This window comes from Peromyscus leucopus, chromosome 1 (assembly GCF_004664715.2).
Source record: "Peromyscus leucopus breed LL Stock chromosome 1, UCI_PerLeu_2.1, whole genome shotgun sequence".
In the NCBI taxonomy this organism is placed as follows: domain Eukaryota; kingdom Metazoa; phylum Chordata; class Mammalia; order Rodentia; family Cricetidae; genus Peromyscus; species Peromyscus leucopus.
The window spans coordinates 8163028-8178445 of record NC_051063.1 but is presented as its reverse complement, the minus strand read 5'-3'; the positions used below and the strand labels follow the sequence as shown (position 1 = coordinate 8178445).

General features: G+C 36.8%; 1 protein-coding gene across 14 annotated transcripts in view; it reads left to right on the top strand.

Annotated features, from left to right (window-relative positions):
- The window catches only part of Tle4 (TLE family member 4, transcriptional corepressor), a 141044-nt gene that overhangs the window by 36737 nt on the left and 88889 nt on the right, over window positions 1-15418 (top strand). For 8 of the 14 annotated variants that reach the window (XM_028874853.2, XM_028874855.1, XM_028874852.2 and 5 more), the window contains exon 6: window positions 12248-12322. The exons of the other annotated variants lie outside the window; for them this stretch is intronic. In XM_028874853.2, the coding sequence (XP_028730686.1) occupies window positions 12248-12322 (75 nt within the window). The remainder of the gene's footprint in view (window positions 1-12247; window positions 12323-15418) is intronic. 14 annotated transcript variants of the gene reach the window in all.

The following is a 15418-nucleotide window of genomic DNA, read 5'->3' as shown; positions in this document are numbered from 1 at the left end:
GGCTACTCTGGTGTAAACTGAAATCTATGTTTCACTGTTAAATCTTGATAATAGGGATAGCATTTCTGCTAATGTGGGATCAAATTAAAGCTCTTCATTGATTTGTGTTGGGAACGTTAGCTCTGTAAACCTGTGTTCCTATCGAATGAGACTAACTCTGCCTTAAAATGTTTATCATATGTAATGAAATATCATCTGGTATAGTAAGTACCTAGACCCTCCTCTTCTAGTGTACTTTCACGGAAATGGAATTTGTTTGGGTTCTAAGACATTTGGAAAAGAAGAAAAACTTGGGAAGAATTAAAAAAAAATATTTATTTTTGCAATTATCTTGACCTATTAGATTTAAAGTGTTAAATATCAAGCACCTAAATGTTGAACCACTTTGGAGAGCAGTTATGGCTTTGGTCCTTTATATGTCCCTATAACTATTATTTAGATTCAAACAGCATATACTTCATGATTCTAAGTGTTCTAAGACCTTTGAGAACTTCAAACTCCTAGTATGCTATAAGTCTGTAACATTATAGTTGAAATTCTCTTCTTAGTGAACAGTTCTAGTTTGCAGAAACCTGCATTGATAACAAGGAACAGTTTACCACACGAGACAGATTATATGAAAGAAGGCAGTGTGAGAACGAATCTGAGCTTAGCCAGACTCTGCACTTTCGGCTCAGCCTCTTTTATATTCTTTATGTTGTTGAGGGTACAGTTCCCATTTTCTGTGATAGGCTCTAGAGCTACTGTCATAATAGGGCTTATTAATAAGAGTTGGTGGGGCTGAAGAGATGGCTCAGTGGTTAAGAGTACTGGCTACTCTTATCTTATAAGGGATCCAAGTTCAATTCCCAGCACCCACATGGCAGCTCATACCTGCCTGCCTGTTCCCAAATACCCAGCATCTGCTTTTAAATAATTGACTCTGAGGCTTAATATTACTTATAAATGCTTAGCTGGTAGCTCAGGTTTATTACTAACTAGCTCTTACACTAAAATTAACCCATAATTCTTATCTATTTTTAGCCATATGGCTTGGTACCTTTTCTTAGTATGGCTTTCTCATCTTGCTTCCTCTGTGTCTGACTGGTGACTCCTGACTCCGCCCTTCCTCTTCCCAGATTTCTCCTAGTCTGGTCGCCCTGCCTGTACTTCCTGCCTGGCTACTGGCCAATCAGCATTTTGTTAAATCATTTTGCGTGACAAATCGTTACAGTGTACAAGAGCATTATCCCACAGCACACACACCTGTCTGTAACTCCAGTTCCAGGGCTTCTGACACCCTCATACAGACAGACATGCATGCAGGCAAAACAATGAACATAATATAAAATAAAAATAAATTATGAAAAATTAAGAATTGGTGATAATGTAAAATACCTAACTGGATATTTGGACATTTTAATAGAGCTCAACTTACTTAACTGATTTATTAATTAATAAAAGCTTATTCTTCTTAGATAACAGTTGTTCTAAAGGAAATGTACTAATTCTTTGGTAACTTCAGGATACTGTAAACTTTTTATCTTCACATTCATTGTCTCTAGCTCCATTGTGGCCTGCCCTGCCTATAGAAATGAGAAGAGAGGGGATATTTTTCCTTTAAAGGGCAGAATGTAGAAGATGTTCACTTTTACTGCCCTCTTTGCAGTGTCCCAGACCTAGTTACTTGTCCCCACATAGCTATAAGGAGACTTAGAAGTGTAATTTTCCACAGACACCCCAAACTAAAACTGCTAGCCACCTAAAGCTAGCAGTCACTTCTAGATACAGTGCTATGCATAAAATGAAAGGCCACCTTGGGCTATATGAGATTGATCCAGTCTAAAAGAGAAACAGAGCCAGGTGGTGGAGGCTCCTGCCTTTAATCCCAGCACTGGCGAGGTGGAGACAGTAATATAAGGTGGGAGGACACAGGAGCTCAGCTCCTTTCGGGTTGAGGAGTTGGCAAGGAAAGAGGTGACTGAGGCTGGCTGATCTTTCAGCATTTACCCTGATATCTGGCTCTGGGTTTTTATTGTTAAGACCAATTAGGAGTCACGTTACACCTAATATATAAAATAATGCATAGTTCTTGCTATAAAAGTCATATATCCCTGTATCTTAAGTCATGCTGAACAGTAGTTCACTGAGTAGTTTACACTTGATAAATTCATACAGTATAGAAAGGAATACAGTACATATGAACAGTTATGGGCTATTTTGTCTTGTAGGGTCTATAACTATTTATGTGTGCCTGTTAAAAAAATTACAGTTCTGGGATTCTTAAATATACTTCTCAGTTAAAGGCTAGATTATGGCAAATTATACTTGGCCTGCCATATTTTGTAGTGTATATTTTCTGGGTGCAAAATGGTTTTTGTTTGTTTGTTTGTTTGTTTGTTTTTTGGTATCTCATACATATCTTGAGGCAGTGAGATTAAAAAAAATCTAAGATGCCGGGCGGTGGTGGCGCACGCCTTTAATCCCAGCACTCGGGAGGCAGAGCCAGGCGGATCTCTGTGAGTTCGAGGCCAGCCTGGGCTACCAAGTGAGTTCCAGGAAAAGGCGCAAAGCTACACAGAGAAACCCTGTCTCGAAAAACCAAAAAAAAAAAAAAAAAATCTAAGTTTCCTCCCTCAAATCATGAAAGAATCATACTTTTTACTCAGGTCATTGGTTTTTATGGAGTTTTAAGATGTCTTTTTTTTTTTTTTTTAATCTGCTTACATTTATTTCTCAGAGTTAAGTTGATCATTTTGATTGCTTATATCACAAACCATTTTTAATAGTTTTATGCTCAGGGAATTTCCTACAATACATTTTGATCATACCTCCCCATCTCATCCCCGGATGCCTCCCAGATCTACTCTCACTTCTCTACTTCCCAACTTCATATCCTTTGTAATAATGAAAGCTACTTTGTACTGCCCAAATATATTCCTGGGGTGTGGTTGGCCTCCTAGGGGCAAACCCTTAAAGAAAACTGACTCTCCCTCCCCTGAAGCTGTCATCTGTTCATAGTTCCTCAGCTAGGGTCAAGGGTTCCCAGACTTCTTCCACCTCTATGCTAGAATACTGATTGAGCTGCTGTGAGTTCATTCATGAGTGTCATGGTCCTGAGACACGGTTTTGCTCCAGTTTTTGCTGACCTCTCTCATGAGCTTTATGCTCCCTCCATCAAGGTAGTCCTGGGTTATGGTTGTGATGTAGATGTCCCATTTGTGTCTGAGTACTCACTGACCTATTCTCTGTGTTTGTACAAACCATTTCTTGACCACAGCATGAAATAACCTAGGAGAGTGAAAGCAGACCATGGTTCCTCCTGAGCAGTGAAATCCCATCTCATAAACTCATGGTCCTTGTTTTAAACCTTGCCATCAATAAACTGAATAGCTTGTTTCTAGTCATTCAGTGCCAAGGAGAATGGACATTTGCTTTCTTTCCTCCATCTGGAGCTCCATAGCTAGGTGTTCTGTTCGTAAGTTATAAAAACAAGAACTGCTTGGGAACTGGTGTTGGCATCTTGTAGGCTGGACCCCACAGTGACATGAAAACTTATTTGGAGTCGGCTTACAGAGGAGTACAGCAGTTTTTCCTGTGCATCTATCTGTTATTTTGAATAAATACTGGTTTGATAAATGAAATAATTGGATTTGTTTTTACAACATTTTAACAAATGTTTGAATCATTAGGCTTTTTAGACCATAAAAGCTAAGTTATGAGTGAAAAGTTTTAGTCCTTTACTTTTCATCTCACATTTACTTAGGCAAAAGGTAACTTTAACCTTGAATGCTTTCTGGTACAGAGTAATTCCAGCTGAGAGCGCTCCTTCCTCCATTTACTTGTTAAGTTTTCTAATGAGTTGTACAACGTTGTGAATTTTCTTTGTTTCATTGTTTATTTCCTCAAAATTTTGTAGATTTATTTAAGAAGTAGATAATGACACACAGTTACATAATAGGGGTCATGAACTCAATACAATTATAATTCCAAATGATACATACATTTTTGTCTCAGATAGCTCTACATTTGTTTCTTCTGATGTTATGGAAAAACAACCTTTCCAGGCGTGTAATAGAAATTTATTACCCATGCCATTTATTTTAGGGTGAGAGTATGCATTTCTCTGAATCATATTTTGCATGTATAGAATAATTGTGAAATGGAAGTTGAAAAATGTGATCAGTCACTTTCTTATTGTGCCTTAGGGAGGGAATGAACAAAATACAGTGGTTACATGCACTGGTAGAAGTGGGTTCATAATCGCCCCATGTTATCTCCTCATATCGCTTGTTAATAACTTTGTAAGGAATCAATGGCTTGTAGTTACATTGTTTGATGTAGGTGAGCTTGGCTGAAATCACCCAAGAACCTCTGGTAGGTAGGCACACAGACAACTCTAAGACTATCTAAGGAAAACACTTGTGAGTGTCAGCAGCCTGTACCCCACAAGTGAGTTGGGGTCAAGTTTTCAGTCTTGGTAATGTGTTCCAATACATTCTATGCAGAGGATGCCCTGCAGTGAGTAACATAGGTGCGCTGGCCTTCTTCAGAAGGTTTGGTCCAGATTTCTGAATTTTACATTTAGGGTGTATTTTCTTTGTTTAACATCATTTAAAATAGTTCCTTTACTCTCACAACCCCAACCTATCAGAGAACATAATTCTCTCCTGTGTTTTTTGGTTGACTGATATTCTTGTTTTACCTGACCATGTGTTTTAATGACAGTTGAGTGGCAAAATGGTGTATTATGGTCTGTTTGACCTCAGGAAATAAAAGAGAACTCTCAGGAGGTAATTTTTTTTTTCTCTTGCAGGTTTAATTAAATGTGGGCTTCCCTCCAAAGGCAGCATTGGTAACCTTGTATTCAGGTTTCCAAAATTAATGTATGTTTGAAAAACCTACTATCTTTGAATGAAGATAAACTTCAAAGCACTCTGAGTATAAGCAGAGTTGCATTGTCTAATACAGAAGTACCTATGTCAATTTAAATTATAAAAAAAGTTCTCTTTTATTTCCTGAGGTCAAACAGACCATAATACACCATTTTGCCACTCAACTGTCATTAAAACACATGGTCAGGTAAAACAAGAATATCAGTCAACCAAAAAACACAGGAGAGAATTATGTTCTCTGATAGGTTGGGGTTGTGAGAGTAAAGCTTAAGAAAAATTAACTACTTTCTCAGTTACACTAGCCACATTTCAAGTACTCAGTGCTTATTCATCTGTGTTTGGTGGCTGACATATTATTAGTACAAATGGAACAGTGTGAATATTGTAGAAGGTTCTAGTGGACAGCAGTGAACCATAGAACTTGGGTATACCAGTGAAGAATTTTGTGTCCTCCTGTGAGAAGGGAAGAAGGTAAGGCAAAATAATGAGTGGGGAAAAGACTTGGGCAGCTTTTCCAAAGTGTTCCTAAGAGCTTATTTTTTATGTTATTGTTGCCTTTTAATTATTCTACAAAGTAGGCTTCCTTAGGGTATTTTTATACATACTCGGTTTTGGTTGAATTCCCCTCTCATCTCTTTTCGCTCATTTTTCTTACCCCATCCATTCTTAAAGCCTTCACTTCCTAGTATTCTTCCTTGTACTTTACTGTCACCTGTATTGTTAACCCATCCTACTACACTTATTAAAATGGGTCCCCCTTTTGTTTCTTGATATCTACACATACTCTGCATAAGTACACTTGTATAAAACTAAGAAACTGGGATCTGAATATGAGAGAAAAAAAAGATTTCTTTTCTGAACCCGAGTTACTTTATTTTTCTATCCATGTTCCTACAAACTCCATTTTTTAATAACAGTTGAATAAAATTACATCAGTATATATTTAATTCAATTTCATTATCTATTCATCCAGTGAAGGACAGCTAGTCTTACTTCATTTGTTACTGTGACTAGAGTAGCACTGACCATGGGTATGATGGTATCTTTTTCATAGGCTAGAGAGTCGTGTGTATGCATGCATGCTTGTGCACTGGATAGCTTCATCATATGGTAGTTCTGTATGTGGTTTTTGAGAAACCTTACACTGATTTCCATAGTAGCTGCTAGTTTATCCTTCTACTTACAGAAAATGAGATTCTTTCTTTTGCCACATCCTTGCCAGAAATTTCTGTCAATTGTTTCCTTTCTTTTTGTTTTCAAGACAGGATTTCTCTGTGTAACAGCCCAGGTTGTCCTGGAACTCTCTTTGTAGATCAGGCTGGCCTCAAACTCACAGAGATCCTCCTGCCTCTGCCTCTCCAATACTGGTATTAAAGGCATGTGCCACCACTGCCCAGTGACTGTTTTCTTGATGATAGTCACTTTGCCAGGGTGAATGGAGCCTCCAAGTAGTTTTAATTTGCATTTCCTTGGTAGCCAACTATGTTGAACACGTAAAAATCCTGTCTATTTGTATTTCTTCTTTTGAGAACTCTATTTAGATCTGTAGTCTTTGATCCTATGTTTCAAGCCAAAATTGTTTGGTAGGCTGTATGTGGCTTTGAGAAGTTCTTCATTTTACCAACTGTTGGTGTTGTTTATATGTTTGTAATATCTAATTTTTTGTGAAACCATTTTGGAATATTATTTGGCAGGCTGAATTGAAGCTTATGGTTATTTAAATTGCATATGTACCTGTAAACTTAGTAATAACTCTTTAGTAGACAAAGTAGAATTTCAGTGAGACTTTCAAAACTTTCAAGTGATATTTTCGCTTGAACTTGATCTGCTCTGTTGTACCTGGAGTGTTGTGTATTCTATCCACACTGAGTATGACCTGAAGGATGAATGGTCCTAAAGCCATTGAGTGACCTAAGAATATTTAACCTAGAAGAAAGGGAAGAAAGGAACTTGAAAATCTATTTTACTATATTCAAATGCTTGAAGCAGAGGCAAGTTTAGAGACAAAATGGAGACCAGGAGGAAGTTTTGGGAAAGTAGATTCTAAGTTATTAGTATTAAGGTTCATTCTCCTCCACTAGAAAAAAGCTTATTAATAAGGTGTCATGACTTTTTTTCAGAGAATGATTGAAAACTGGCTAGAATGATACAGAGTCAACTATTGGATATACTAATGGTTTTTGTCCTGTGGTTGGTACTGCAGTTCTACCATACCAAACCAGACAGCATTTGGAAATCAGTGTGCAGAGTCTTGTTTGGTGGTTAACAAAACCTGGTTTCTGGGTCTCAGAATCTCGAAAGGAGTTCTTTCTAGTTCTGCAATATGATAAATGAGTGGTGTTTATTACATATGACTGATGATTCCTATTAGGAAGGGCATTTAGTACAAGTTGTAAGTATCTTTCACCTGGAGTATTGCATGGCTCTGTAACTGTTCTTGCTTCAGTCAGGTTCACTCCTTGCCACCTGCCTTCAGTAAGATCCATCTTAATAAAACCCAGAACTGATAGTATTCAGCTGCTTAAAACATTTTAATAACATCTCACTTTCTGCCATGATAAAGTACAGCTGTTTTTCATGTAATGAAAAGCCCTATACTGTTGGGCATCTTCCATTTTTTCCAGATTTTATTTCCAATAGGTGCTTTTCTAGAAAATGCCTTTGCCGTACATCTGTGTCTCCATGCATTTGCCTTTGTTGTTGTGAATGCCTCTTCCACTTTAAAGGCATTTTGCGTATTCATCCCAAAGGCCCTACAAAATCCTATCCTCCCTGCTCCTCTAGTCACAATGGGAGCTCACTTCCTTGAGAGAGACTTCACAGACTTTGCCAAGCTTGTCCTTTTGCCTGTTTTTTTTCCTCATTCTTCATCCACAGAAGTCCTTCCAGTTGCAATTGTCAAGTCAGCTTCCTTAGGGACTCTTTCCCTAGTACTCAGATTAGATTAAGATATTTCCTTGATAAATGATTGCATAACATCCTCTAATTTTCTCTCGGAAATTATTCCCCAGTAGTAATTATAGAGCTTTTGAGTATTCCCCATCTTTCTTAATAGATTTTCTAAATTTTAGATTAGATTTATCTATTTTTCGGTCTGTGAGAGTTTCTGAATATGAGTGCCTACATATATATGTATGTATGTATGTATGTATGTATACATGTATACCACATGCATACATTGCTCATGGAGGCCAGAAGAGGGTATGGATCCCCTGGAACTGATGTTAGAGATAATTGTGAACTACCATGTGGATGCTGGGAATCATCTCTCCCAGCTCCCCTGCAAGAGCAAAAAGTGCTCTTAACCTCCTTGCAGCCCCTTTGCATAGAATTGAAACTGAGATCAGGAGGTATGGTCTAAAGGGTCATAATCCTAACCTCAGTACCTGCAGTTATTAGGTACTTAATACATTTGAATGAATGAATGAAAAGCTAAGGCTTTCCTGATTCCCTCCTAAAACCTTTTCTGGTATTTTATGCCCTTGATTTCCTCGCACTCTTGTCTGTGCATTGTATATGAAATGGGCATAGTAAGTCTTACTTTGGGTTGTTGTTCATTATAAGAATCCTGGTCATCTTTGCATTTTTGCCAGAATTTTTCCTCCGAATATGTGGAGAAAATTTAAAAATTGTTTTAAGTGTAACAATTTTTATTCTGACTTTCTTCTTTAGTAGCATATCTCTTGTCTGCCTCAAAATATTGTTGTGACATACATTGGCATTGTTATCCCTTCTGAAAAACATACTTTAAGAACCTACTGCACACATAGTCGTTCATAAAGGTCTGTTCATCAGTAAGCTGTATTGAACCTACATGGGCTTATATCATTTTATTTCATAAAAGAAAAATTCAATGCTTTTCTTGGCCAAATATTAAAAATAATTTTATAACAATGAAAGTAATAGAAATGTAATTTAGTGTACAGATTTTTTGCCCCCAACAACACCTTTATTCCTTAAATCACAGTATTTTTGTAAAGTAATCATATTAAGATATAATATATATGCCATAAATTCACTTTATCTTACATGTAATTCGATGATTTTCAGTAACTCTGCAATCATAAAATTTCTACAGCATGGTTTATTTTTAAAAACTAAGGAATGTAAGTTTCAACATTTTAAGTAAAATGTAATTAGACATATTTTGTTTCCTTTAAATCCCAGTCATCATTCCCTTGGCTTGCTAATACTTCCTGGATGACATTTTGTTTGGTAGTACTGTCGAAAGATAAGAAGGGACTGTTCCTTCTGCCTACTCATGAGGCTAAAGTACCTTTTTCACCACTTGAGGTGTGGTATCAGAAAGGACAAGCTGGGAGTGGGACTGGAAATAAAATGAGAGTACAGTGGGAGTAAATGACAGATGGGGAAGGGGAAGAAAGTGAAGAGGTGGCAGGCATAGTGGAAAAGCCATCACCATTCTAAGAAAATGTGAAGCACTGACTTTTCTGAGTCAGGGAGCTTATTTGTTAAAATCTGAGAATGGGAAAAAAAAAATGCCTTGGACCAGCTTTGGGGAATAGTGTGTGGACTTTACTTCAAGAGTTACTTTTTCTCAATTGTGATCTTTTTGCCTCCTCTTTCTGAGTTTTAATGTTCACACTACCTGATGGGTACATCCAGTCTGTGGGGTGATGTGTTTACCATGTTGTGGAGAGAGTAATGGTAGAGTGTTTGTTACTGGTGCTTTCAGAGCTCACAGAAGAGGTGGCACCTTTCGCCTCAGGAAGCTTATATTCAAAAGGCCCTTAAACAGCAAATGATTCTTGAGTGTGAGCAGAAATAGGGAAGTTGAATTGCAAACTGCAGATAAAGTCCAGAAACTATTGGCTATTGCTATCAAAGCACACAAGCTGAGTCATGACTTCCATTTTGATGTTAGCTTCCTAACAAGTTACTGTCAGATCTGATGGCAGATCAGAGAATTGAGTTTTCTCAAAAAAAAAAGAAAAAAGAAAAAAAATGCACTTGATTTTAATGCTATGGAGCCTTGCTGCCTGAGGCATCTTTGTCTCTTAGCAGTTGAAATACAATTTATGAAGCAACAGTTGTACAGACCTCATGCTAGAGAGGCCTTATGTAGATATGTTTCATATCTCTGATCCATGTAATTGTTTTTTTGAATATTTAATGCTTAATATGAAGGAAATATTTCAGTAGATGGAGACATGTCATGGTAAGAGCTTGTACACTTGAAGTGAATGAATACATGATTAGAGTGAATGCTTTATGTTGTGGATGAGTGCATATTCGATTCTTTGTCTCACTTTCATAGAAATTTTAAGCAGTCATTGTTGAATATCACAAGTAAAAGGTAGAAAGTTTGTAACAATTTCTGCACATAATCATGCATGGAGGGAGCTGGAGAGATGGCTCAGTGGTTAAGAGTGGTTTGCAGCACTCATGTAGGAAAGCGCACAACTGCCTGTAACTCCAGCTGCAGGTGGATCCAATACTTCTGGTCTCCAGCACAAACACCCACAAACAGATTCACAAATATGTACACCTATTTTTAAAATGCATGGAATATTAAATCTCAGAGGCTACTTTGCAAGTGCTACTGCTTTTCACTACGCTAAAAAGTATCATAAATTTAAAATGAGCTTTGAACTTGACACATAGTAAGTGCTCAGTAAACATGGCATGTGGTCAGACTGCCTTTAAGATAAGCTGAAGTTATTATAGACAAGTCTTACTCTGTATTACTTCTAGGTTTGTGTATGTATGTGTGTGTTCTTCAGTCTCTTTCTACCTCATATGTTAAGACAGGGTCTCTCACGGAACCTGGAACTTGCCTATTGATTAGACTGGCTGGCCAGTAAAGACCCAAGTAAACATACAGAGGCTTATATTAATTAAAACTGCTCGGCCATTAGCTCAGGCTTACCACTGACTAGCTCTTACATTTAAACTCAACCCATTTCTGTTAATCTATATGTCTCCATGTTTTCTGTGGCTTTACTTGTGTGCCATTATATGCTGCTCCCTGGACGGCGGGCTGGCATCTCCTGACTCAGCCTTCCTCTTCCCAAAATTCTCCTTGTCTGCTTATCCCACCTATACTTCCTGCCTTGCTACTGGCCAATCAGCATTTTATTTATCAACCAATCAGAGCAATATAGATTCACAGCATACAGAACATCCCACAGAATTAATTTGTTATTTAGCATTTTTCTATTAATAAGCAAAAGATGAAAACACCATGTTATATGTGCCTAATTTAAGGCAGTTTCTATCCCACAAAACCTCCCCCTCGTGCCTGTGTTCACATCAGAGGTAGTAAAGTCACAATATCATATATGTTTGAGAGTTTTGAAGTGGAAACTTGATAGTAAGGGAATATTCCATGTTTGATGGAGAGCTTTTTGTGTGTTATAAGCAGTTTTATAGTTGAACCATATATTCACTTCAAATTAGTGAAGAACATACGCTGAAATTTTCACCAGAGATCACTTAACACAAGCATCTTCCAACCACATAGAGAAATGCCTTAACGTAGCTTTTTGTCCTTCATTCACTAAAGCTACTTGAAAGAATTTCAGACCAGATTTGAGTCTGTAGATACTAGACTCTTCACATATACTTAATTGGGGGTTATTTTACATTTTGAGAGTCTTACACAACCATTTGTGTATATCCAGATGTGTGAGTGCCCCCATTGCAGACACTTCAGTGTTACTTATGTTTTGATTTTTACCAATATTATAAAACAATACCAGTTATTGCTCATTCTCTTGGGAAATGAATCAAGGGTGGAGAGATTTCCTAGTATTAATAATTCTAGTTTTTCTAAAGAAAAATGATTTAAACCTGTAGGTATTTAAAAGAAGTACACAAAGTACTTCAACTTCATTTGCATATAGTTTTGTTTAAGCATACAACCCTTCATGATAGAATATAAACATAGACCCCTTTACACTTCCAGAAGAGATAGAACATGGAATTAGAATAACCTTTTGCTGTTTATGCTAATAAATACTGGAGAATAATTTATAAAAATAAGTACCTGTAGGGACTACTTACAGAATTTTTTTTTTCCTGTAGGTAGGTAGCATAAAGGGGAATAGTACAAAGAAACAGATGGGATAAGTTGAGCTTTGTTTTCAGTACTATCAGAAGATGTTTGGTTAGAGTGTTCTCTTGGCCTGAGAATGAAATATAAGCAGATAGTGCAGATGTAGGGAGCATCCTCCATGAGCACAAAGATGATGTGTACAGTGGATGCCTGGTTATTCCTGGGGATTTTATTTGGAAATCTGGAGACTCCCAAATGCTATTTTGCATGTAAAGTTAGAGGACATATTAGGAAAAGCTGTTCTGACTGAGTAGAAAACAAATAATTGTATTCTGTTTCTGATCTTCATTTATAGCACCAGCAACAAGTGGTGCAGGCTGTGGAACGGGCCAAGCAGGTGACCATGGCAGAACTGAACGCCATCATTGGGGTACGTGGCCTTTCCATTTTAGCTCTGATCTTAGTGTTTGTCCTTAGCTCTCTTGTTTTTCTCTTTTTTAAATTTTGTTCCACCAAAGGGACAGAAAGTAATAGATGACCACAGTGAATTGAGCTCTTGTCCTTCAGTCTCCTGAGGCATTTGTTAGCTGCTCAGAAGCTTTGTACCACAGTTTACTAATTAAGTTGGCTCCTGAAAACTCCCCTGAGGAGACTGGACAGCTCTTTCTCATGTTTCTTTATTGTGCCATCAGTTTCTGTTGCTAAACTAGACAGGAAAAAAAAGACACAGATTGCTCTGATGTTAAAATGACCTGATTTCTTTTTATTGTTCCACAGATGATTTAAATTGTGTTAATATCACTTTAGTAAAGTATGTATTTTTACATATCCGCTCCTACTCTTTCTTCTTTGTTATGAGTTGTTCTTACAGGATAGTGTCCATTTGTAGGAGAAAGTAGATGAACTAAAAAATCAGTGACCTGCTTAGAAAACACTAGCTGGCAGTAGTGACAGTGGTCTTTCCTAGAACCTGCTAGGTCCTTAGGTTTAGGCATTCCCTACAGCTTCAAATGTAACAACTAATAAAACTTAGAAATAATAATAAAGAGGAGAACTCTTGGTTGTAAACAGTCCAGTACTGACTTAATAGTTTATGCAGAAGTGCAAGAAACACATTGCTACACTCTAAAGAAGACTCCACTCCTTCTTTCTGCTCCCTCCCAAATTCTTTCTTTGTGTATAAATTATACACAAAAGTCTTTTCTCATTTTTCCTCTCAGTGTATCAAACACACTTTGAAATGCTAATTATTCCATTTACTTTCATTAAAATTCAAATTGCTGAGTGAAGATACGAATAAGGGTCGCCTGATAATCAATCTGAAGTGAAGATACTGCTTCAATTATGCCACTGTCTTTTAACAAGGGAATCAAGACTCAGGATCACTGCACTGGTGTTGGTGGCAGTAGTCTGATTGTAGCTTGTTCTTTATTGGGCTATTTGAAGGTCTATTTTGTATCTCTGACCACCAGAAAAAAAAATGGTAGTAAATTAGCAGATATCATAAATGGAAAAGTGCAAGAAAAATGCCCTTTGGAAGGGAGAGGCTGAATCAGAAAGGCCCTAAAGACTCAGGAGGAACCTTTGTCATACATTTACTATGCTGGGGTAGGTAGTTTCTTAAAACTCAAGAAAATAGCAACACACACACACATATTATTTAAGAGAACTCAGTTTTAAAAGTTAGTCTATGTGTACTTAGTAATTCTGCTTGCGTGAAACTTTTTTTGTGTGAATGGGTTATGGTCATGTCAGAATAGTATGAATATGTTTTTTTGTTTTTATTTTATCTTTCATGGGTCAATCATGATAGAACCTACCTAAAGTTGTTATTCTATGTAGTTTAGTGTTTACAGTGGCTTTGTATGTACAATGTGCTGCCTTATCAGAAAACTTGCAGGGTCATTTCATGAGTGGCTAAAATTCCTACCTGTATTTGATTAGCACCTATTTCTAGAAAACTTTTTTGTTGTTTTGGCTTTTCTAGTTTCTAGTGAACAGCTGAACAGTGGAAAAATTAAGCTAAACCAGACCTATGTTGTTTCAGATGTTGCTTAAAAATGACGACAGATAGAAAATGAAATAAGTTTCCTTATTCTTGTCACTTCACATATATTTTTAATGCTATTTTACATTATTTTGATTATATATAACTGTGTTGAATAGGATATCACATTGCCTTTTCTCAAAGAAACCATTTGTAAATTGTAGCTGTTACCAATCAGCATATTGTTCATATAGATTTTATTATTAAAATAAAGCCAGTTTAATTTTATATTCTAAAAGTTTACTTGAAAAAAACTAACTCAGTAGACCTTCATGCTGTAAAAGCAGTGTGTGTTGATGTTGGTGGATCTTGTGGAGTTTCAAACTGTTTATATTTGGACAGAGAATGGAGTTAAAATCATATAATCTGATTGTTCTGGAAACAGACTTTACAGAAATAGTAAAGTAAATGCTACCATTCTGGTAACTGCAAACTGAGAAAGAAGGAACCTGTTTACAAACTCACTTGATGAATTCTGCTGCTGAGGTTCTTTTGGGTTTTTGTTTTTTTAAGCATGATGATAGTCTTGTATCAGTAGTTTTCAGAGAATTTATGTTTTTAGGATTTTAAATGCACCAATTGTTCTCTCTTTTCTTGGGCATCGTTTTAAGAAATGGTAGCATAAAAATTAAAAAGCAAAAACAAAAACACTTATTTATTGGTATGCTGTGGGGTAGTGGCACACTTGTGCCATGACATCCATTGTGGAGGTTAGAAGGCAACTTGTAGGAGTCACTTTTCTCCTACAGTGTGGAACCTAGGGATTGACATCAGTTTTAAGCCTTGATAACAAAAGACTTTTTCTGCTGAGCTGCCTTATCTTTCCAGGAAATGGTAGCACTTTGATTTGCTACCAGAATGATGACAGGTAAGGTTTAGATTTTTCTTACTTAGATTTTAGAATGGAATTGGCTGTGGTTTTTCTGCACTGAGAGAATGACAGCATTTTTTTCTAAGAAGCATAAGACCTGTTTATGCTACTGCAGACCTTCATTTATTTATCCCTACATATGCACCTCTTTTATATGTAGGCACACCATCCAGACAAGAGGGAATGTTCCCTGATTTAATGAAATCTGATGAAGCACCTTTTAACTCTGCAATATTATTCTACCTTCATTGGTAAATGAGCCAAACCAGTGATCCATGCAGTTTAAATGCAAAATGCTGAAGTGAGCCTGAAACTTGGAGAGGTGACTGTTTTCCTCACAATAAGCTAGTTGTGTTTAATGGAATGAAACACAGTTATAATGATTTTTTCCACAGGTCATGTTCAGTTTAAAAGTGTTGATAGACTGAAATAAGCTAAATATCATTTTATCTTTTATTTATAAGAAAGAAAACCAGGAAATTTCCTTTTTTGCTTTTGTTTACAGTTACTGTCTTGTATTTTGATTTCATGTTCCCTTGAAGCTTTCCTTGAGCTACTCCAAATTGGCTGGGGGGAATGTTATGCATGTAGTTTGATACTGTCATGTG